Raw genomic sequence first — 24,267 nt, 5'->3', positions numbered from 1 at the left:
TCCTTTGAGGGACGCTCGGATTGGGCTTGGGCGGACGGACGGATTGTGTACAATCCGTTCGGATTGTCTGGCAGCATCTTTTCTTCTTCTTTTCTTCCCTTTTCTTCATGAATTCCTTGGGGATTTCCTTGGGGACTCAAGGATCCTTTTCTCAACATTGTTCTTCTACTATGATATGTACAAAGGCCTTCTAGTCTTGTCTCTCCTTGATGCTTGGTCATTGAATACGATCAATTTAGCCTCGTTTTGCCATGAAAATGCAAGATTCTTACTCCTTTCCTACCAAGGGATCAAAATCTCAAAGAATATGCAAAACAAAGAACTAAAGATAAGAAATGACCCAAATAGGCACTAAAAAGCATGGAAACAATGGTAATTCGGGGGCTAAATATGCGCCAATTATGGTCACATCACTCGTTTCGTCAAACATGTAAGCCTGAGGGTGTAAATCCTTCTTTTAATTATTGTTATTTATTTCTGTAATCATTATTGTAAGATTTATGTCGAAAACACGCTTAAAACCGATTTATAAAACATTATTTTAAACCCTTTTTATGGATTATCAGGAGACAAACGTCGAGAAAGGACGCAGCAACTGCTGCGCCTCTTCGAAGGGACGCAGCACCTGCTGCGCCTCTTCCTGAGGCTGCCGCAGTTCCTGCTTCCTTTCTTCTTCCTTCGTCTTTTGTTCGTCTGATTGTTTTGCTTTGTTATCAATTGTTCATATTTCTCCTAACCTAATAATTTGAGTATGATAATTTTAACATGTTACTTATTATTAATTAATTCATCTTTTAAAATCCCGACTTAAATCCCTTATAATCCATATTTGCGGGTTTTCGTCATTCAAATCAATTCGGGTTTTTAGAGATTTGATTCATCCATATTGAGTCTCCGGAATTCATCTTTGACATATTTTCATTCGTTATTTATCGTTGCCATCATTAGTTCGTCTTTACTAACCTATTTAACCAAATAATTTGTTTAGTTTGTTTAATTCTCATAATTAACCTTATTAATCTTGTATATAATTCATTCTAATTACTTTTATCCATGTTTTATTGTTTTTATGACCAATTCACATGTAAACAATATGTTAAATCACTTCCATCCGAGTCAAATAATATAATCAAGCATTAAAATCATCAACGAACATTAACGACTTGCAATTACGGCTTCACAGCCAGAACTGAGCTCAGGAACAGACGCAGCGTCTGAGGCGCCTCTTCCAAAGGACGTAGCTCTGCTGCGCCTGTTCCTGGTTGAGTTCCGTCTCTGAACTCCCATTTCTGCCTTGACCTTATTCACTAGTTTACATATTTAATTTACTATTAATCGTATTATCACCTAATTTCTGTTTGTTTATTTATTCGTTCTTTCTTTTTCTAAAACCATCCGTTTTAAATGTATTTTAGACGTAAATCAATTAATCCAATGTAATTATTGTAATTTTCTTTATTGTATTTTTATTGTATTTCTTTTATTGTATTGGTTGTATGCTCTCACATGCAATCAACATTAAATTCCTACTTTGACCCAAATGCATGTTAAATTACATGATAACCGACTTAGTATTAATTTTCATATGCTAGGATTAAAACAATGGATGTTGCATTTCATGCATATAAATCGACAACATATCGAGTATAGATAACTTCCCTAATCATTAGTACAGGCCGCTATCGAGGCGGGCGGGATTAGGTGTTCGATCAAAAGAGCTTCCTAATACGTACCCTCACCCCTTACTCCAGATCTATGTGAACATCCGTGTTCATTGGCATCCACGAGAGTCATTCTAGACAAGAATGCTAAGGGTAACGAGTTCTTGGTGTTCATGTCACTACTTTGTGTCTTGACATGGCATGAGGTATTCGAACGGTTTCCAATTTTCCACAATAAATTGGTGGCGACTCCACTAATGCACAAGAAAAGCTTGCTCGCTTTTTGCCCCTGTGGGCCCGCGTCCACAACCACAAGGTAAGATTCAGTCTCTTGAGGTACCTGGGTGGAAATGGGAATCTATCTCTAAGGATTTTATAGTGGGTTTGCCGAGGAGTCAAGAGGGTAAAAACATGATATGGGTGATAGTTGACCGTTTGACTAAGTCAGCTGATTTTATTCCGATGAAAGATACTTAGACCAAGATACAGTTAGCTTTGGCTTATTGGAAGCATGTGGTTCGTTTGCATGGGGTGCCTAAGGATATAGTGCTAGATAGAGAAGTGAGATTTATATCACGGTTATGGAGAGAGTTGCAGGATTTGATGGGAACTACTTTGAAGATGGGTACAGCTTTTCATCCCGCGATAGATGGGCAGAAAGAGAGAACTATCAGGACCTTAGAGGACATGTTGAGGGCTTGTGTGATGGAGTTTGGTGGTAGCTGGGAGGATAGGTTGGATCTGATTGAGTTTTCTTATAGCAACAGCTACCACACGAGTATTGGGGTGGCACCGTTCGAGGCTTTGTATGGGAGGAGGTGTAGGATTCCGATTTGCTGGGATGATAGAGCCGAGGCCGTGGTTTTAGGACCACGGATGGTAATGGAAATGATAGAACATGTTATACTGATCAGGCAATAGATGAAAGCAGCCTAGGATCGACAAAAGAGTTATGCAGACTTACATCGCCGTGACATAGAGTTTCAGGTTGGGGACAAGGTTCTTTTGAAAGTGTCTCCTATGCTTCGGGTTATGAGGTTTGGTAAGAAAGGGAAGCTGAGCCAGAAGTTTATCTGACCATATGAGATTTTGGATCATGTGGGTGAGGTTGCTTACCGGTTAGCGTTGCCAGCGACTTTGGATAGAGTGCATAATGTGTTTCATGTGTCTCAGTTACGGAAGTATGTGAGCGATCCTTCACATGTGCTAGAGGTGGAGAACATAGAGTTTGATGAGTCATTGTCTTATCTTGAGGTGCCAAAACAGATTCTTGATCGCAAGGTTCAGAAAACTAGGAACGGAGAAACAGTGTTGCTTAAGGTTCTATGGTCTAATCATGAGGTTGAGGAAGCTACTTGGGAGGCGGAAGAGGATATGAGGGCGCGGTATCGGTCTATTTTTTATCAGGTATGTGTGGTTACAGGGACGTAACCATGTGTCTTTTAGGGGGGTAGGAGGTGATCGCATAAGGTTTTGGTGTGGTTTTATGTTAGTTTTGCATAGTTAGTAGCTGCTTTGAGTCGGGTTGAGTTGTGGTTGGGAGTTTTGTTTTGAGTTCTAGTTGCGTTGTTGTGTCGTGTTTGGAGTTAGTATGTTTTGTTTTTCTGTATGGGTTGAACTTCGGGGACGAAGTTCTTTTTAAGGAGGGAAGACTGTAATACTACGGTTTTCTATGTTTATGGGTACTCTATCGAGTGGGGCTTACTCTGTCGAGTAAGTATGTTTTTATACGAAACAGTAGTCTGCCTTATGGGTACTCGATCAAGTACGTGTGACACTCGATCGAGTACGTCACTTACTCGATCGAGTAAGTTGTTCTTACGGGTTATTTTAGCCGGGTTTTTTTAATAACGCGTGATTAGTATTTAAGGGTTCCGCCATCTTTCTTAATCACTTTTCACTTTTCTAAAAACTTTCAAAGAGAGAAAAGAGTACGTTGTTTCATTCTTCGCGTTATTATCAAATCCCAAGGGCTAAGATTGTCGGATCGTTGTGTTCTTTACGCCGTTGAGTTCGTCGTGTCAAGGGTAAGATTCTTGTATAATTTTTATACTGTTTCGTTGAGTTTGTTTAAAACCCTAATTGGGTAGAATTGGAGGTTTTGGGAGTATTATGTTGATTAGATGGTAATTGTATGTATATGTGATTATAGGAGGAGGTTTCCTAGAGGAGCATTACTGATTAGCTGCTTGTGACGGTCTTGTGGTTGCTTATTCTAGGTAGGGTTTTCCGTACTCGGTTATTGATTACATAATGTTGTTGATGGTTGTTTATTGTTGTTGATTCATATCTTATTGGAACTGGTAATTGGTGATTGTTGTTGTATAATGTAGTTTGTTGTGATTGTTTGTCTGTGGTTCTCGAGGTGCGTCCTCGGCTGAGTGGAGTCATTTGCGGGAGTGGCTTCACACCCTTGATTCGCCCTCTGTTGAACTCTCCACAGAGGGGATGTGCACATTTAGGAACATGGGTTATCGCTCGAATGAGATGAGCGGGGCTTAGGTGGGAACAGTTGCGGCCCCCCTCTGGCGGTGTGGAATACTTGTTGAGATGGGTATTCTGGCAGGACTACACACTTTAGTGTGTAGTCAGGTGTGTGGAGTTATGATGGAGATTGGATGATTGTGTATTGTTTTTGTGTAATCAGTAACTGATCCCGTTTAAATGTTTTGAAAACTGTGGTGATCCATCCAGGGATGGTAAGCAGTTATTGAGCAGGTATGAGATGGATGCGCATGGGATAGCTGGGTTGAGTCACCACGAGATGTCTAGAAGTCTTCTGCTGTGTTTGAACATTTGTTTAAATTAGTTGGTTTGACATTTTTGGGAAACAGTTGTATTTTCTTTAACAGTTTTGGTATTGGACATGTATCGCTTTAAATTTACTTAATAAAGTACATTTCTTTATTGTCTATTTGAAATACATTGCCTCGGGTAACCGAGATGGTAGTATTCACATGCATTGGGTGGTTCTGGTAAGGCACTTAGTGTATGGGGGTGTTACACCTTAATCAAAGTAAACCTAATTTACTACTAACTAATAGCTAGCGGTAAGAAGGGTCGAAACCACAGAGAGGCCAGATAATTATTCTAGTTTGTTAATATTTAAGTTTGTCTTGAAGTAACCAGTTTTGGGGGTTTATTGATTGTTTGTTTTCTAGCAACTAATAACAATGTAAAATAAGGATAAATAACAATAATGTTAAAGAGTATAGGGATTCGGGTTCACTAGGTAGTCATACGTGGTGTGACTTAATTCATTGATAGAGCTAATTATGTTGTTTAAGGTTATATGATCGGTTGATTCAATATTCCTTTAGATCTAATTTAACATGCAATTGCTATCATTAAATTATCTCTATTCAGTTATCGTGGCCTATATTGATTCTAACCCAGTCGGTGAAAGTCTCAATTCGCTATAGTAGTCAATTAACCCTGGCCAGTAATTAATTTACTAAATAAAGAACAATAACATGAACAACAACAAATAAGCAATTTTAACTATCAATTCATTAGTTTAATGCCCTTCTAACAACCTAGATGCCCCTTTCTCCCTAGATAAAAGGTTTAGCTACTCATCATACTAATAATAATAACAACAATAACAATAATAAGAAACATGATTAAAAGCATAAAAGATGAATAAGCAATCGAATTAATAATTGAGGAAAGATTAGAACAATATCGTAGTTAAAGGCAATAAATCCGAATGCTAAACTAATGTAAACTAATCTAAAGTATTCTAAGAGAGTTTTTAGAGTAATTCTACTAAATCTATGGAAAAATAAAGCGTCCCTAAATTAGGGTACGATATTAGGTATTTATAATAAAACATAACTGACTTAAGGAAAATTGCGGAAAATATATATGTTGATGGTTCCTCGATCGAGCCCGGCTCCACTCGATCAACTCACCTCTTCCTCGATCGAGCCTGCCTCTACTTGATCAAGACACCATTTATCTTCAGCTCCTTTCTTCGTGTTTTCTTCTTAACTTCTCTTCCTTCATTCTTATGGATTGTCGTGCCATGCTTCCTGTATTCCTTCATGCCTACTCCGCGATGCCCATTTTATTCCTTTGCTCCTCAAATGCATCAGTCCTACATTAAACATCAAAAAGCGGAAGTATCGACATTCTAACATAAAAGGCATGTAATTAATATAAACTACCACAAAAACCGTATTAAAAGCAATTAAGGGGAGGCATAAATATGTATATAATTATGTCTCATCAAACTCCCCCAAACCATCTCTTTGCTTGTCCCCAAGCAAAGCATTACATGATACAAAAGGCAATCATACAAATGGCGAATAAACAACTCAGAGCTAATGTTGATGCACATACAAATCCCAAGTTATCCATATCTGTAACAAAGCAATGACCAAAGTGTACCAATAAAACAAATTCAAAGGTACGGGAAATAGAAAACGTAGCTCAAGTCTCAAGTCACCATACTATAGACAAATGCCAAATACATTTCGATCTTGCAAGACAAATTAGTCGGATTCTCGCGGATTTCACTCATGCACTCATAAGTATGTAAGGGTGAGTTATATGTGAAGATAAAAAGAAGTAGAAACACTCACTCGACTTATAAAAGATGCATGCAATCTAATGTGATAGAGATTTCCCCAACTAATATGCAATCAATATGAAGAGAAAAGTATATGTATCAAGGACAATAAGGGTGGCAAATGGGTTAAAGGGATAGAAATGGTTTGTGCCAAAGCACGTCATGGATATGTGGAGCTAAGACGGTTGTCGCAGCGCTAAACCAAAACAAAAACAAAATCTTACAATAACAAATGAACCCAACTTAGAGAAATGATCTCAACTTTACAACATATGGGAGCTAACAAACTACTCTCCAATTATGTATTAGACTCTAACAACCATCCTTTTGATCCTTGACAAAACCAAATGAAGCAATCTCTTTTCTTCTTTTTCAATTCTGTTTTTTCGATTCTTTTCTTTTCTTTCGACTTTTCTTTCTTTTACTTTTTTCCTTTTTTTTTTGCTTTTTGCTTCATATATTTTTCTTTTTCCAACACAAGGATACAACACAATTGCTAAATAATTCTACTACACCCACAACTGACAATAAAAGTCCCAAACCCAACCATAGTAGTAAAATAAACATGATAAACAAGCAGCTGCGACTGTCCCGAAAAGATAGGTACATTCTTGGATTGTAGCTAATAAATGTTGGATATAGAATGGCTACAAGGGTTCAAACGGGCTAACAAAAGGCAATTGTAAGGCTTATTTGAACGGTAAGAACCGCCTATCCACATGTACTAAGTCAAATGAAAGCAATAAAAGTATCAAGAAATCAATGTCACACTTATGCAGTTTGATATTACATATTCCACAAGGAGAAACCACACTCAAGCCTAATTGAAAATGAGACCAGTTTATTGATGTTCCTGGCCTAGGAAGCTCTATAGACGTCAGAATTTAAGTAGTTTACCAACATAATTGTGTCAAATATAATCAATATAAGGCATGTCAATACGGTTAAGATTTGAATTATGAGCTTTGTGGTCCGGTTTAAACTCGTCGTCAAAAGTTACCAACCAAAACAATATTTATAACTTCACAAACTACTCTTAGTAAAGAGGCAAGTAAAGGTCGGATCCCAAGGGATGGGTATTGATGTAGGATTTTCGATCGTAAATGGTTGTGTCTTAGGGTGTCACAATTTGGGTTGAGATGAGATTGGTCTAAACTAATTAACAAGATAAAAGTAAAGTAATGAAAACAAGCAAGGTAATTAAAATGAGATGTAGACAATTGATTAAAAGCACTAGGGTGTCATTAGTTCATAGAGGATTCATGGGAGTTGATCATACAAACATATTCTCAATTATATAGCAAGCACTTATTGTTGTGATGGGATCGAGTTGGTGTATAAGCTTACAATCCCTAAGAAGGTTTGGGTCCTGGAGCCGAATCGATTAGATTGTACAACACCTACAAGTCGACTCAATCCTTCCTATTCAACTATATGCATGGTCTAATAAGGCTCGAGTTGGTGTATAAGCTTATAAGCCTCATTGAAAAGATAGGTGATGGGTAAAAAATGAAAGGATTCATAGGCTCGCATTTCATCAAACATAACATGTGCATAAGTTGAAATCACAACAAGCAAGCAATTTAATTAAGAAAACATATTAGATTAAGCATGAATCATTCCCCATGTTTGTTTCCCCTAATTCCCCATTAACCCTAGCTAGGAGATTACTCACTCATGATCAAGTTTAGCATGCTAATAAGGTTGTCAATCAAACTAACAAAGCTAAACATGATGAATAAATGAAAGTAATTAACAATGATTAAACAAGGGTAAAAGGAATTATACCTATGAAGCTGATTCCCAATAATAATGCAAAGAATAATAGAAGTACTTGATGATTGATGGAAGGTTGTCAATCTCCCAAATAAACCCAAATAATCTTCTAATTACCCAAAATAAATGAAGAACAACAGAAAAATTAAGGAAAGATTAAGATATAATTATTATTGATAAATTGTATTACAACTAAATTAAGACTAATTTGATGAGATTAAGAATGGATTAAGATATTACTAAGAGAGTATTAAGGGATCATGCTAATCTAGGTTGTGCAATGGGGTATTTATACTAAAGATTAGGTACAAAGATTAGGGTTACTAAGGGCTTAAATGACTATTAAGACCCTAAGAAAAGTTGAGGAAATGCTCCTCTCGAAGGAAATAAGCATATCCATGCGCTAGTCCTGCCACGATCCGTGCATCTTGAGCTGTGACACGGGCTCTCTGACTTGCGATCCGAGCGGATCCTAGGAGAAGACGCTCGGCTCCATGGGCTGCAATCCGCTCGTCTTGGCCGAAAGATGCTCGGATGTTGATGATGGGAGATGCCCGGATCGTGTCTGATCCGCTCGAATCCCTGGGCAGACAGCTTCTCTTCTTTTCCTCCTTCACAATCCGCAAGGATTATTTCGGGGATGCAAGGATCCTTTCATCATTACCCATTTCACTTTATTATCTACTTAGGCCTTCTAGTGTTGGTTTTATCTTCGATGCTTGGTCATTAGATGCGATCCATTTAGCTTCATTTCGCCATGTAAATGCAAGATTAGCCATCCTTTCATACCAAGGAGACAAAATCCCAAAGAATATGCAAAATGGGGAACTAAAGATAGTAAATGACCCAATTATGTACTATAAAGCATGGGAACGAGGCTTATTCGGGGACTAAATGTGCTTAAATATGAGTCACATCACTTTGTTTCCATGAATAACGGGTCAAAACAATGTACATGAATAACTATATGGGATTCAAATGCAAAAACAATGCAATTTAACATCATTGTTATTTAATTCACCAAGACTCGACTCAAAACAAAGGAAAAACGTGTTTTTGTATTTTGAAATTTTTTAATTTTTATGGATTTTTGATATAAATGCACACAACAATAAGTAAAGCACACAACATAAATAAAGACTCCTCCCCCAAACCTAAATGTCACAGTGTCCTCATTGTGACACCTACAGCATAACAATCACACACAAATCCAGCAACCTAGAGGACACAACTAACAAGAGGAATGGAAAAGAAATAGACAATACAAAAAGAAGGTACAAGGGAAGAGAATACCTGGTAAGAGCGTAAAAATTTCCCCAAACCAGCTGCAAAAATAGGGGAAATATCAACCGCGCAAATCCTATCATCGTCTGGCTACGTATTAAACCCAACGAGCAATGTTACTCGATCGAGCCTACCAGCACTCGATCGAGGAACCATCTGGCGAGCAAATTTTCTGCATTTAAAAAAAATGCCATTCAAAGCGCAATCAATACAACTTAAAGCTCGTAATAGTAAATAAAAAAGTAGCGCATGTGCTACACACAAGCATAAGTAGCACCAATAAAAAGTCCAAGAGAAAATAAATGACAAATAAAGTTCTTGCTCATCAAACTCAAAGTCTAATGTAAAATATGAGCAATATTCTTCATTCTTCATGTCATCTTCACTTGGTAGGAGATATGGCACTTCATCCGTCGTAGGAGCTTCATCAAAAACTTTGATTGGCTCCTCTTTGAAAAGCTCAGCTTCCAAAGCATCCAACTCGGCTTCTATGTCAACACTCTCATCACAGTTGTAAACCATATCAGGAGGAGGATCATCTCCATAAATCAACCTCTCAATTTCATTCACTTCCTTGATCCATGGATATGACGCAACAGCAGGGGCGTCAGGTGGATTCTTGTCAAAAAAATAAAGGAAGGCAATTGTCAAAAGTAGGATCAAGAGCATTAATCATATGACAAGAAGCTTTTAAATCAGGAGGACGTGATGCTTTGTCAAGATCAAAAGTGATAGTATCATCTCCAATATTAAACGTAAGACTCCCATTTCTAACATCTATAACCACCCCTGTAGTATGCAAGAATGGTCATCCTAGAATAATAGGAACACGAGAATCCTCAGCAATATCTATCACTACAAAGTCAATTGGAATGAAAAATTTCTCTATTTTAACTGGCACATCCTCTAAGATACCCATAGGGTGCTTAATAGACTTGTCAGCGAACTGAATAGTCATGTTAGTACATTTAAGCTTAGTCATGTTTAATTGATTTCAAATTTTATATGGCATGACCCTGACGCTCGCTCCTAAATCAAAGTAAAGCATTGTCAATAGTTAAAGGGCCTATAGTACAAGGAATAGAAAAACTCCCTGGATCCTTAAGCTTAGGTGGAGAATTGGCTTGTAATGCGGCGTAGCATTCATGAGTGAACGCGACAGTCTCCACTTCATCAAAAGACCGCCTCTTTGACAAAAATTCTCTCAAAAAACATAGCATAAGCCGACACTTGAGTTACCAATTCAGTAAATGGCACTGTCACTTGAAGATTCTTTACTACCTCCATAAACTTCCTAAAGTGTTGTTCAAGTTTATATTTCTGCAGTTGTTAAGAAAAAGGAGGTTGAATTTTGATTGGCTTGGCTTATTTGGCTTTAGAAGTACGTTTGGAAGCATCATCGTCAGTTACAGGAGTGGCTCGATCGAGTCCAGTAGTCACTCGATCGAGGAACCTATTTTTTACCAATGTTGTATCTGAAACACGCGAAAAATCACTATCAGGGGGGTGACGCGATCGAGCCTATGGTGTACTCGATCAAGTATGGGTGATCCTCGATCGAGCCCATGATTACTCGATCGAGGAACCATGCTTTGCTTCGTCTTTTCGCTTTTCTTCAAATCTCGTGTTTCAGTTTCGTCAATTTCTTTTTCATCGTCACTTACCCCCAAATCTCCCAATCCCTTAAGATGTATGTAGGTATCTTCAACATTATTAATAGGCATGTCCGGACCTTGATAAGAAATACCGCTCCTCAAAGAAATAGCGTAAAGTTGCTCATGAGCTTGTTTACCTTGAGGAGGAAGACCGGACTGTTTTGAAGGATTTTGGGCCGTAATTTGAGCAACTTGAGTATCCAACATCTTGTTGTGAGCCATGAGTTCGGAAATTTGAGCCATTTGCTTTTGTTGCATTGATAAAGTTTGTTGTAAGAGAGCTCTCAACTCGGCCATCTCATTATTAAGAGCTTGAGGAGGAGGTTGCATTTTTTGAAAACCTCCTTGATTTTGCCGAACAAAGCTTCCTTGTGGTTGGTTACCACCATTTGGATGAATAATATAAGTACTTTGTGGCGAGGCTTGAGCATAAGCATTCCGACTCCTGTCAGGGAAGAAGTTAGAATAAGGAGTACCTTGCTTGAAATATTAGAAGGCATGAACTTGCTCAATGGTAGTCATACACTTGGCCGCAGTATGGCCATCTATCCCACATCTCTCGCAGGACACTTCTAGTTAAACCATGTGAACCGTCTCCTGCTTACCCAAATACTGAGTAGTCTTCAATTCAGCTATTTGAGCAAGTATAGTCTCCAACTGTTCCGCGACCGCACTATCTGAACCGCTTAATCTCTTACTTCCTCTGAGGTTACCATACTCAGCTGTGTAAGTAGCTATTTGATCAATCAACTTCCAAGCATTACCGTCATTAGTGTTATCTTGAAATCTCCCATTAGTAGCCGAATCAAGCAAGGCTCTATGATCGTCATACAACCCGTTGTAAAACGGGTAGCAAAGGAACCAAATCTAAAAACCATGGTGAGGGACGGACCGCACTAGTCATTTGAATCGTATCCAAACTTCATTAAAATCCTCAGTAGGACCTTTTTTAAAATTTGTAATCTGACTTCTAAGAGCATTGGTTTTTTGTGGTGGAAAATACCTCTTGTAGAATACAAGAGCTAATGAAGTCCAGTTGGTAATTGCGTCGGTCTCCATATCTAAGTCCCTTAACCACTCAGCTGCATCATCTCTCAAAGAGAAAGGAAAGAGAGTTTGTTTCACCTGATCTTGAGTCACCCCAGCTGTCAAAGGAATAGAACAACAATAAGTAACAAACTTCTCCATATGCTTTGCGGGGTCCTCTCCAGCTTTTCCTCAAACATATTCCTCTTTACCAAGCTTATGTAAGAAGGCTTGATCTCAAAAGTTCCCTTTTCAGTGGCAGGGATCTTGAAGCCTTTAGGAATAGAAGCGACCGTGGGTTCGGAGTGACTGGCTAATGTCGGCATCTTTGGTGTTGTAGGAGTAACTGGTGCAGAAATAAGGGTATCCTCTTCTAAGGACGAATCTTCTGCCAAAGTATACCTCTCGTAGTCAAGTGTACTCAAGTCTTCCACTTGACTTACTTCTCTTTGAAATCTCCGTCTTTAGCGAAAAGTCTTTTCTGGCTCGGGATCAAAAGGTATAATCTCTAACCTGTTAGACCTAGACATACACGAAAACAACAAGAAAAGATAAAACTGTCTCAAGGAACTGAAGTTCCCTGAAACAAAAGACAAACTAAATTAAAAACAAACAGAAAATTGTTGCCTCCCCGGCAACGACGCCAAATTTGACAAGGCTAAAGTCGTATCACCTTAATCAAAGTAAACTAAATTACTACTAACTAATAGCTAGCGGTAAGAAGGGTCGAATTCACAGAGAGGAGAGGTAATTATTGTAGTTTGTTAATATTTAAGTCTGTCTTTAAGTAACCAATTTTGGGGGTTTGTTGATTGTTTGTTTTTTTAACAACTAATAACAATGTAAAATAAGGATGAATAACAAATATATTAAAGAGTCTAGGGATTTGGGTTCACTAGGTAGTCATACGGGGTGTGACTTAATTCATTGATAGAGCTAATTATGTTGTTTAAGGTTATATGATCGGTCGATTCAATATTACTTTAGATCTAATTTAACATGCAATCGCTATCATTAAATTATCTCTATTCAGATATCGTGGCCTATATTGATTGTAACCCAGTCGGTGAAAGTCTCAATTCGCTATACTAGTCAAATAACCCTAGACAGTAATTAATTTACTAGAAGAAGAACAATAACATGAACAACAACAAATAAGTAATTTTAAGTATCAATTCATTAGTTTAATCCCCTTCTAACAACCTAGATTCCCCTTTCTCTCTAGATAAAAGTTTTAGCTACTCATACTAATAATAATAACAACAATAACAATAATAAGAAACATGATTAAAAGCATAAAAGATGAATAAGCAATCGAATTAATAATTGAGAAAAGATTAGAACAATACCGTAATTAAAGGCAATAGATCCGAATGCTAAATTAATGTAAACTAATCTAAAGTATTCTAAGAGAACTTTTAGAGTAATTCTACTAAACCTACGGAAAAATAAAGCGTCCCTAAATTAGGGTACTATATTAAGTATTATAATAAAACATAACCGACTTAAGGAAAATTTCGGAAAATATATATGTTGATGGTTCCTCGATCGAGCCCGGCTTTACTCGATCGAGTCACCTCTTCCTCGATCGAGCCTGGCTCTACTTGATCGAGGCACCATTTATCTTCGGCTCCTTTCTTCGTGTTTTCTTCTTACCTTCTCTTCCTTCATTCTTATGGATTCTCGTGCCATGCTTCATGTATTCCTTCATGCCTACTCCGCGATAGCCATTAAATTCCTTTGCTCCTCAAATGAATCATTCCTGCATTTAACATCAAAAAGCAGAAGTATTGACATTCTAACATAAAAGGCATGTAATTAATATAAACTAGCACGAAAACTGTATCAAAAGCAATTAAGAGGAGGCATAAATATGTATGTAATTATGTCTCATCAGTCAATTCACCGCAAATCAAAATAAGACAAACTGCAACAAAGGTAAACAGCTGCTCCACCATCAACCTCCAAGTCCCAATCACAACTTATAACTGACTACACACTAAAGTGTGTAGCCCTGCCAGTGGGGGACCGCAGCCTTGCCCACCTAAGCCCCGCTCATCACACGAGCGATAACCGATGTTCATTAATGTGCACATCCCCTCTTGTGGCGGGTTCCACAATGGGCGAATCAAGGGCGTGAAGCCACTTCTGCAAGTGACTCCACTCAGTCGAGGATGCACCTCGCAACATCAACAACCATCTCAACTCCAACACCTCATACCCCAATCCACAACAACAATCAATCAACATTATCAATCGTATCAATTAATCACAACAATGCATCTTAAATCAATTATACAATAAACGGAGCAGGGAAACCCTACCTTAGCACAAATCTAAAATGAGTCAATCAAGAAAGCTAGAACGGCTCCTCTACGAAATCTCCACCTAGCAATAACCATGCAATTCCAATCACAATCATTCACAAAATACCTTTTCCCCCAAATCACAAAACTAGGGTAAACTCTAAAAGACAAATTGACAAAACTTGTAGAACTAGAGGCTTACCGACACAATCGACGCAAGAGAAGAATGAGCAAGACTCACTAGCAATCCACGAACTTGAGAGATATTAGAGATGATTAGAGTTACATTTGAAGGTTTAGGTTTTGGTCAAAAGTAATTATGAAACTGTAATCCCGTTTTATAACTCTAATCCTCTTTAAATCAAACCACGGAAATAATCACCATCAGACGTGATACTTGGTCGATTATAGAGTATATTCGGCCGAGTATCCCCTACTCGGTCGAGTATTCCCATACTCGGCCGAGTATTCCTGGACAGTAGCCTAACTATAAATACAGGACGCATTACTCGGCCGAGTAAGCTATATTCGGCCGAGTAACAGACTTATAAAACCGTAGTATTACAGTCTTCCCTCCTTAAAAAGAACTTCGTCCCCGAAGTTCACACTGTACTCAAAATAAAACCAACAACCACAACACAACTCCTCAACAACAACACAACAAACAAGACAACAACTACTCCAAGTACTAAACAACTCCTACAATATACGACAAAACACCCAACTCAAACTGTAAAGATGACAAAAACATAGATATGCTAACTCAAACTAACCCAAAAAGAAGCATGCGACCATCTCCTACCCCCTTAAAAGACAATGGTTATGTCCCCGTAACCAAACATACCTGAACAAAAAGGTGAGGAAAACATTCTCTCATTGACTCCCCTGGTTCCCATGTGGCCTCTTCCACATTGTGATTAAAGCAAAGTACATTTAGTAAGACGGTCTCACCGCTCTTTATCTTGCACACTTTTCGGTCTAAGATCTCCTTAGGAACCTCCGCATAAGTTAGAGACTCATCAAGCTCTATGTTCTCAACCTCAAGAACATATGATGGGTCACTCACATACTTATGGAGTTGCAAAATATGAAACACATTGTGGACTCGATCCAACGATGGTGGTATAGCTAGCCGGTAGGCTACTTCACCTACATGATCTAAGACCTCATACGGGCCGATAAACGTATGACTCAAATTCTCTTTCTTGCCAAACCTTCATCACCCCTCGCTTAGGTGACACTTTTAAAAGGACCTTGTCACCTACTGCGAACTCGATGTCCCTGCGGTGCAAATATGCATAACTCTTTTTGGTGATCTTGAGCTGCTTTCATCTTTTGACGAATCAGACGAACTTGCTCAATCATATCCTGCACCATCTGTGGTCCTAAAACCACTGTCTCTGCACTGTCGTCCCAACAAACTGGACTCCTGCACTTCCCACCATACAAAGCCACAAACGGTGCCATTCCAATGCTGGTGTGGTAGCTGTTGTTGTATGAAAACTCGATCAAGTCCAGCCTATCTTCCCAATTACCACCAAACTCCATGGCACAAGCCCTCAATATATCCTTCAGAGTCTTGATAGTCCTCTCAGTCTGACCATCTGTCGTAGGATAAAATGCTGTACTTATCTTGAAGGACGTTCCCATCAGATCCTGTAACTCTTGCCAAAACCGTGATATGAACCCCGCATATCGATCCGACACTATAGCTTTTGGCACACCATGTAAGTGAACCACATGTTTTCTGTAACTCAAAGCTAGCTGTATCTTGGTCCAAGTATCTTCATCGAAACGAAGTGAGCTGACTTTGTTAAACGATCGACGATCACCCAAATCATATTGTTACCTTGCTGAGTCCTTGGTAACCCCATGATGAAATCCATAGAGATCGACTCCCAGTTCCACTCCGGCACCTCAAGTGACTGAATCTTACCTTGGGGTCTTCGTTGCTCACCCTTTACTCTTTGGAAGGTTAGGCACTTAGCCACGAACTAGGCCACATCCTTCTTCATATTAGGCCACTAAAACGTTTTCTGTATGTCCGTGTAAAGCTTTTCACCCCCTGGGTGAACTGAATAAGGAGTGCAGTGAGCCTCCGTCATGATCACCCTTCTCAAATCTGCATCACTAGGAACACACCATCTCCCATCGAAATGAACACTCTATCTGCGTGGATAGAAAACCTCAAAACTATACCACTATCTACCCTTGAATTCCATTCTTGAATCTTTGGTTCAAGCTCTTGTTTCCTCTTTATATCATCATAAAAGTCTGACTCGATCGTCAAGTCCCCTATGACATCCCCTTTCTGAATCATATGAATCCCCATCTTGGACATCTCATCCCTCAACTTCAGTAAGGACATAGCTGTACATAACGAATGAACACTCTTCCTACTCAAAGCATCTGCGACAACATTGGCCTTACCCTTGTGATAGACGATGATCTCCATGTTAGAGTCCCCAATCAACTCCATCCATCGCCTTTGTCGCATGTTCAGCTCTTTCTGTGTGTAGATATATTTCACTCTTATGATCTGAAAACACATTAAAGGTTGCCCCATAAAGGTAGTGCCTCCAAATATTAAAAGCAAAAACAACTGCACCCAGCTCCAAATCGTGAGTAGGATAGTTCTTCTCATACAGCTTCAGCTGCTGTAACACCCCCATTTATTTAAGAGCCTTTAGCAAGACATTCCCAAATAAATAAAAGTGTTACCATCTCATTTGCCTGAAGTAGTAAGTATAAAAAACAAACAATTACCAAATACTTTAAGACGATATATTATTAAAGTGCCTCAAGAGACTTTATTACAAAATTCCCAACGAGTTAAATAATTATTACAAAAACGTTTTTAAAACAACTGCAGCGGAAATAAAATGAATAGTGTCTGAATATTAATTAAGGCGATCTCTAGACTCAAGTGATCTTGTCCCAAGCTCCCCTTTAAAGCAGTTCTCACAAGCTACCTGAAATCAATCTGCTCCACAATATTTGGTTCATCACAAGTGTTCACGAGTACACAGTCAACCGTGAGGTTGAGTAGGATAACTAAACAACAATAACAATACGATAAGATAAAAGGCTCAAAACAAGACTATCACACACACGCACACGGCTCAACCGTGGAACCCATCACGCGCACCAACCTAACACGCCACACACGACACCACACGGTGTACTGCTTTGTTCCACGGCCACTCCCAACACCACCATGCCTGGCCAACCATAATTCGTATAGGACCACGGCACTTGCACATCCCCATGACTGACGACCAATTAATCTTAATAGCAATGCCAATCTCTTTCGCAAAACCAACCAACAACAGAGAACCAACAAATAAGATAATAATATGATCATAAGAGAACAATTATATCAATATGCTCAAGACAACAATTACGACGATATGCTCAGGACAGCAATTACAACAATAATCTATCTTTCAAGAATTCTCCAATTACCAATATAGTATAGTCAAGTAGTTAACCTACCTTTTAGCAAATCTTCACAAGCAATCAACAATCAAAAAGCTTCCACCACAAATTCACCACCTAAAAAAAAATTAATTTATGTATAATTATTAACTAATCTTATTAATGAATTTAAGATGTGAATCACCCAAAACAATCCCGCAAAATCGACACAAACACACCCCCAATCACACGGCCAACTGACGGTGGTCAACCCGCCGGTCAAACAGCCACGGCCTGGTCAACGGCCCTCACGGTCAACGGCCAGAATACGGGTCATGGTTGAAACGTAAATAATTGATATTAGGTGATTAGATAACTTACCACAACTAATTATCGCAAGGTAAAAACTCCGTCTTAAAGTTGTCGCACAAAAGCTCTCCTCACAATTGTATTTGAGTTTTTGAAGAAGAATAATTATGATTGTTAGGTATAGGGTTGGTATTTATATAAATTGGTAGGAGAAGTAAGAAGGTTCTAGGAAAGTCCTTTTAATATTAAAATAATGAAAATATCTTAGAGCATATGTAACACCCAAACCAAATACTACCTTCCCTCAAACTCCTCCAACCCGTCACCCCCACACGGTCCAAACTATGTTAGCTCACGGTCCAACCCGGTCCGTCTTATTCGTTTTATTTTATTTTGCTTCTTTTCTTATACGACAACAACTTATTATTTATCCAACTTAATATTTATTCAACTTATTATTTATTTACAACAACTCATGTAAATATAAATATAAATTATTAATTAAAATACGGAGTATTACAGTCTTCCCTCCTTAAAAAGAACTTCGTCCCGAAGTTCACCACACCACACTACTTGAACCAATCAACCACAACAATAAACGATACACAAGCTTATCTATATTATTATCATAAATGACCAAAATCAACGCAAAAACCAACGTGGTGTGATATTCTACCCCTGAAAGAAAAAGGTTACGTCCCCATAACCAACATACCTTACGCAAACAAATGACAATACTTCTCCCTTATCTCAGCTTCAACTTCCCAAGTAGCTTCCTCTAAATTATGATTATACCATAAAACTTTCACCAAAGAAATCTCACTATTTCTATTCTTCCTTACTTTTCTGTCCAAAATCTCCTTAGATACCTCCTCATAAGACAAATTCTCATCCATCTCAACCGCCTCAGCTGCTAACACATGAGTAGGATCACTTACATAGTTCCTCACCTGAGAAACATGAAAAATATTATGTACTTTTGCCAAAGCTGGTGGAAGCGCAAGACGATATGCTACTTTACCAACCCTGTCTAGAATCTCATAAGGTCCAATGTACTTCTAACTCAGCTTTCCTCTCTTGCCAAACCGCATCACTGTTAGGATTCATTAATTCCATTTCTATACATTTCATGCAAATGTGATTATTTAGTCATAAAATAATAACTAAATCTTTTGCATGCAAACTAAAAACAAGATTAGAGAAGAAATCGTCAATCTTACTTTGGGATTTCGGATCAAAAGGGCACCAATAAATTCACCTATTTGTTAGTTCTTGAGCTTCCTTATAATGGATGAACAAATGTTCAAATTAGAACCTCTCCCAAAAGCCTATACCCAAGGTGTTACTCTTAATAATTAATAATATTATGAACTAGTAATATTATTAATCTAGCTTAAAAATTTGACCCAAAATATTATTTTTGGTCTCTTGTGATTCGGCCAAGAGAGGAGAGAAATTGGAGTATTTTCTTTCTTTAACTTCTCTAAGTTTTTGTAGTGAATGAAAAATGAAAAAAAAATTACACTAGTAATATGTGTTGTAGTGTAGTGTAATTATAGAGCAAAACCCCTTGGCTTTCTCCTTTCTCTAAAACCGGGTGGGGTGGGTTTTTTAGTGCCATTGCATGGCCTTTCCTTCTACCCATAAATTATAGGTATGTAAGACTAGGTTTTTAGTGTGATGATTTCTATTTTAAATAAAATATAAAGCACACTTCAAACCCTAAAACCACCCTAATTTTCGGTACATATCATGTAAAATGGAAAGTCCACTTTACACATTATTTTGTCAATTTGTCAAATGTCACATGTTACTTGTCATGTGAAATTGTGATGTATTCTTAACATATTAAAAATCAACATATTCATAAAATATGTCATATACAAAATCGACTAGTAATTTGTAATTACTTGTACCAAAACAGTTTATCAATTATAAATCACAACGTCTTGTATTTATAATAAAATATCCATTCAGTTTTAAATGTTTCGTTAACAATAATTTAATCTAAGTAATGAAATAATTTGATTACTTAGACCGTATCTTATTTAATCGAATTACAATAAGACACGTCAGTTATACTGACAAAATCGTCCGTCAATTTTAAGCAATTTAATAAACCCGTATCGACATACGATTAATTAAATAATCAATTAAGAGCGTCACCCTTTAGGTATGACCTAAGGGGATCAACTGATCACCACCGTCGCACGACAGTAATGTCAAACTCTAGTCAGCCAATCATTACCGAAATGTGTGGACCAGTTGACTGTAAAATATTACTTCCCACATGTATTCTTAAATATGAGATTTAAACAAGTGATCATCGTGATCGACAGTTGTGATCGCATTATTGTCGGAGGACACTTATTCCAACAATCTCCCACTTGTCCTCGACAAGTGTGCGTCACCAATTCTCTTGTCCTATTACTATCTCCCACTCAATGCAAGGTGTCTTCCGGGTCGTACTTGCAAGTGATCATATCGAGAGTGGTTTCCTCGATCTGGAGAATAACTGATTGACCAGAATTATGTACCATAGATACCTTCCGAGCGTGGCCACGCATTTCCAGTTCATTACTCCTCGAGTGGCCCTGAGATATTGTTTTAACCCTGGCAAGGGGTGGACAATTCCTATCGCACTATTCCCTTCGATTAGCCACAGCCATCAAAACCAAAATATGCCCATTTGACCCCATTAACGATGGTCGTAGTAACATAAATCAAAGTTAATCTGAAACTGTGCCACCTTAGGCGAACAGTCTTTAGTCAAAGACTTGACTCATTAGAATTCTATAGTAGCTCTCGCCATGACCAGACCATATAAATTTGCCAGAACTCTATAAGCGGTCATTAGCCCGACAAAGTGTTCTTAACATTCTGCCTATGTGATCGACTAGTCATCTCACATGACTCCATAGCACTTGAACTTGCCATCAATCGCATCATAGTCTAGTCACTTTGAGACATCACCTCATGTAAGTGACTATGGGCGAATACAATGTTAATCCGTGTTCACTTTAACGGGGTTCAATTGTCTCTACAACCCGTTTGGATGTAACAAAGTATAAGGTGAGTTAATTATAACTCAAACGACAAATGTGGACATCGCACTCGGGTAGTCAATACCATATTACCACCTTGTGATGTATATTGTAAGTGTGTAAACACTAGTCATTTGCAACATGAGTTTAACACGCCATGTGTCCATGTGTTTAAACTCTTGAATTGCATTTTCCTTTATTTTTATGTTAGTCTTACATAGCATGAATCTCACCAAGTACATATCTAGTTTCCTAAACTAGGTTTAGGTTCTTTATTTTGGGAGAACTTTCTTGTTGTTTATCATATAAAAAATGAATTATGGTGGACTACATAACTTGCACTAGTCAAGTGTTCTTCCAACTCATAATGTATCAGGTATATGTTTTGTAGGATCTTGCAACAATTGTCAAGATGATTAGCCTAACACTTCTCATAAGTCCTAGCAAATTTGAAAATACTAGTTTTGAGTAACTTCTTACTATAACCAAGTATCTTTTCAAAGTTCTTATTTCTCCTTTTAGCTTAATTAGCTTAGGATTTTCATAAATCCTTACGTGTTTTCGAAACTTCAATATGTGCAGCTTCTTGTCACATAACAGTGTGTTCTATCAAACACTAGAATATCTCATTAGTTCCCCTCGAGAATTCATGACGATTCTTATATGGCTTACCAATGACTCATCATGCTCTTAAGCATATGATTCATAATAGGACATGTGCATGATTATTCTAATGGCGGAAATATTAGTAATCTTTAATCATGTAATCGACCATTCTTAGGTTTGATGAATGACCGTGACTGCTTATGGTAATTCCATTTTCATCGATATGAATAACCTACGTTTCTCGTTGATTTGATGTGCATATCTCAATGCCTATCCAACATCCCATGTTGTGATTGGGTTCATCTTAGTCCATTTTCATCCAGAATTGAAAACTCAAATACTTCTTTGTGAAAGACAGTACTACCTCGTCATTCTCAATGAGTACGTAATGAGTTATAAATTTTACAAGATGATTGCTCCCACTAAATTTCATGTCTTCACATGATAATTTCAAACTCCCACTCAATTCCACATGTTTCGTATTTGACTACTCAATCGAAACATTTCGAGAATAGGAATCAATTTTGCTTTGCCAAGTTATTAAGATAAAACCACATATGTTTCCAACATATCTTTTCAAAATACCTATTTTGAAAAGGTTTCAATCTTAAACCTATGGAAAGAGATTTTAATCTCTAACTCATTCATTTTTATAATGATGCGTAGCAATATCATTACTTAAATGTGAAATCCCATTTAATACACGTCCTTCTCAAAATACCCTTTTCGGAAGGAGGTTTAACCATTTCATTTTCATAATGAGGTTAAGTAACGACACTAGCGTGGTTAACAATTAACTTAGCTCTTGTAGACATCGGCATATCTTTCTTTGCAACTTTTAATCATCAATCTCATTTATATTCAAGGATGCAACTTTGTTTCATTTAGGCTCTTAAGTAAATATCAATTTTCAAACTCTATTTATATCTAAGTTATAAACTAGCAAAATCTCTTGTTGAGACTTTTCTTTAGTCATTTTCTTTCAAGAACATTCTTTTGGTCTCCTCGTGTAGTTATCTTAAGAACATATTCTTTCGATTACTTCACTTGGTCTGTTTTATTATGTAGATCTCATCTATTCATGTATACTATCTATTTTGGTATACAAATCATTCTTTCTTTCGTAGATCTCATTTACTCAAGCATACAAATTATTCTTTATATTCTTCGTGTCTTCATATTTCTCCCACTCTTTCTTTAGAATAAATACACTAGATATTCAAAGATAGCTTATGAGACACAAATAATGATTTTGAAGTAGAAGGAGGACTATCTCATTGATTGACTAATAGATTTTAGATTTGATGAGTGTACTTGGTAATTGACATTCCTTCAGGAGAGTTCATCAACTCAACATCACTTTATAATTGATCATACATAAGTTTCAAGCTTGTGGACATATAATGAATCCTATCATTATAATTGTCTATTTGTTCACTTTAAGTAGATGTTCATATGTGTCTATGTGCAAGCATATAAAGACGAATTTTTTAGAACAAACAAATACGATAAAAGGGGTGACTTGGGTTACAAGCCAAGCCACCAAAATCCCAAATACAACCATTGTTTAAAAGGATCACACATTTCCATGTCGAACACGGAAATCAAAATAGTTCTAAAATCCATAACATTAAAATAAAGGCAATAATAAAAGCCAAGCTTCATTGGTAGCTACTCCTAGCTCCTTCATGATTTCTTAAGCTTGCTTATATTTTCCCTTGTCTTTGCTTGGAGGAGGCCCTATTTACAATAAAAAGGGGATACATTATCACAACTTGTATCAAAATACCATAGTTGAATTAGAAAAATAATAGAAAGGATAGTCATTTACCTACTGGAGTGATCTTTCTAGCTTTGATGTCACCAAGATACTTGGAACAATTCCCCTTCCAATGTCCAACACCGTTACAATAATGGCATTTATCAAGAGGACCCTTCTTGGGTTTGGAAGTGCTAGCTTCAAAAGTCCTAGCCTTGGTGTTCATGGGATCTTGCCTCTTACTCTTTTTCCCATTCTTCTTGAACTTCTCCTTGCTCTTAGTGCTTATATTTAGCACATCCTTAGGTGGGCTAACATTTAGCCCCATGTCTCTTCCGGCTTGCACAAGTAACTTGTGCAACTCCTCAAGAGACACGTCCTTGTCTTGCATATTGAAATTCACCCGGAATTGCACATATGCTTTGACTTTGGATAAGGAGTGAAGAATCCTATCAAAAATGAGCTCCTTGAGGATTTCAACCTTTTGAATTTTCAATCTCTCGACTAGCTCCAACAATTTGAGCACATGAGGGCTAACCTTTTGGCCCTCCTTGAAATCGAGATCAAAGAATGCCGAGGCCGCCTCATATTGGACGATCCTCGGTGTTTGTGAGAACATTGTCACAAGTTTGGAATAAATTTCATAAGCGGTGCCCATTTTGAAAGCTCTCCTTTGGAGATCCGCCTCCATCGCAAAAATTAACACATTTTTAATTGCGGCGGATTCCTTATGGTAAGCTTCATAGGCTGCCCTTGTTGCGGCACTCGACCTAGCATTAGGTTCGGGTGGAGAGGCCTCCATGAGGTAACGAACCTTATCGTCACCTTGGACGGCTAGCTTGAGTTGGGCA

At 37.8% G+C, this 24,267-nt stretch overlaps 1 protein-coding gene across 1 annotated transcript in view; it reads right to left on the bottom strand.

Moving 5' to 3' along the window:
- Positions 1-16,613, bottom strand: part of LOC141641358 (uncharacterized) — an 88,568-nt gene extending 71,955 nt beyond the window's left edge. The window contains exons 1-5 of the mRNA XM_074450025.1: positions 16,424-16,613; positions 11,555-11,683; positions 10,959-11,026; positions 10,124-10,240; positions 9,700-9,912 (exon numbers count right to left, since the gene is read on the bottom strand). Of these exons, the coding sequence (XP_074306126.1) occupies positions 9,700-9,912; positions 10,124-10,240; positions 10,959-11,026; positions 11,555-11,683; positions 16,424-16,613 (717 nt within the window). The remainder of the gene's footprint in view (positions 1-9,699; positions 9,913-10,123; positions 10,241-10,958; positions 11,027-11,554; positions 11,684-16,423) is intronic.
- Between the last annotated feature and the right edge of the window lie 7,654 nt (positions 16,614-24,267).

This window comes from Silene latifolia, chromosome 2 (genome assembly GCF_048544455.1).
Source record: "Silene latifolia isolate original U9 population chromosome 2, ASM4854445v1, whole genome shotgun sequence".
Lineage (NCBI taxonomy): Eukaryota > Viridiplantae > Streptophyta > Magnoliopsida > Caryophyllales > Caryophyllaceae > Silene > Silene latifolia.
This window is presented reverse-complemented; position numbering and strand designations above follow the sequence as displayed.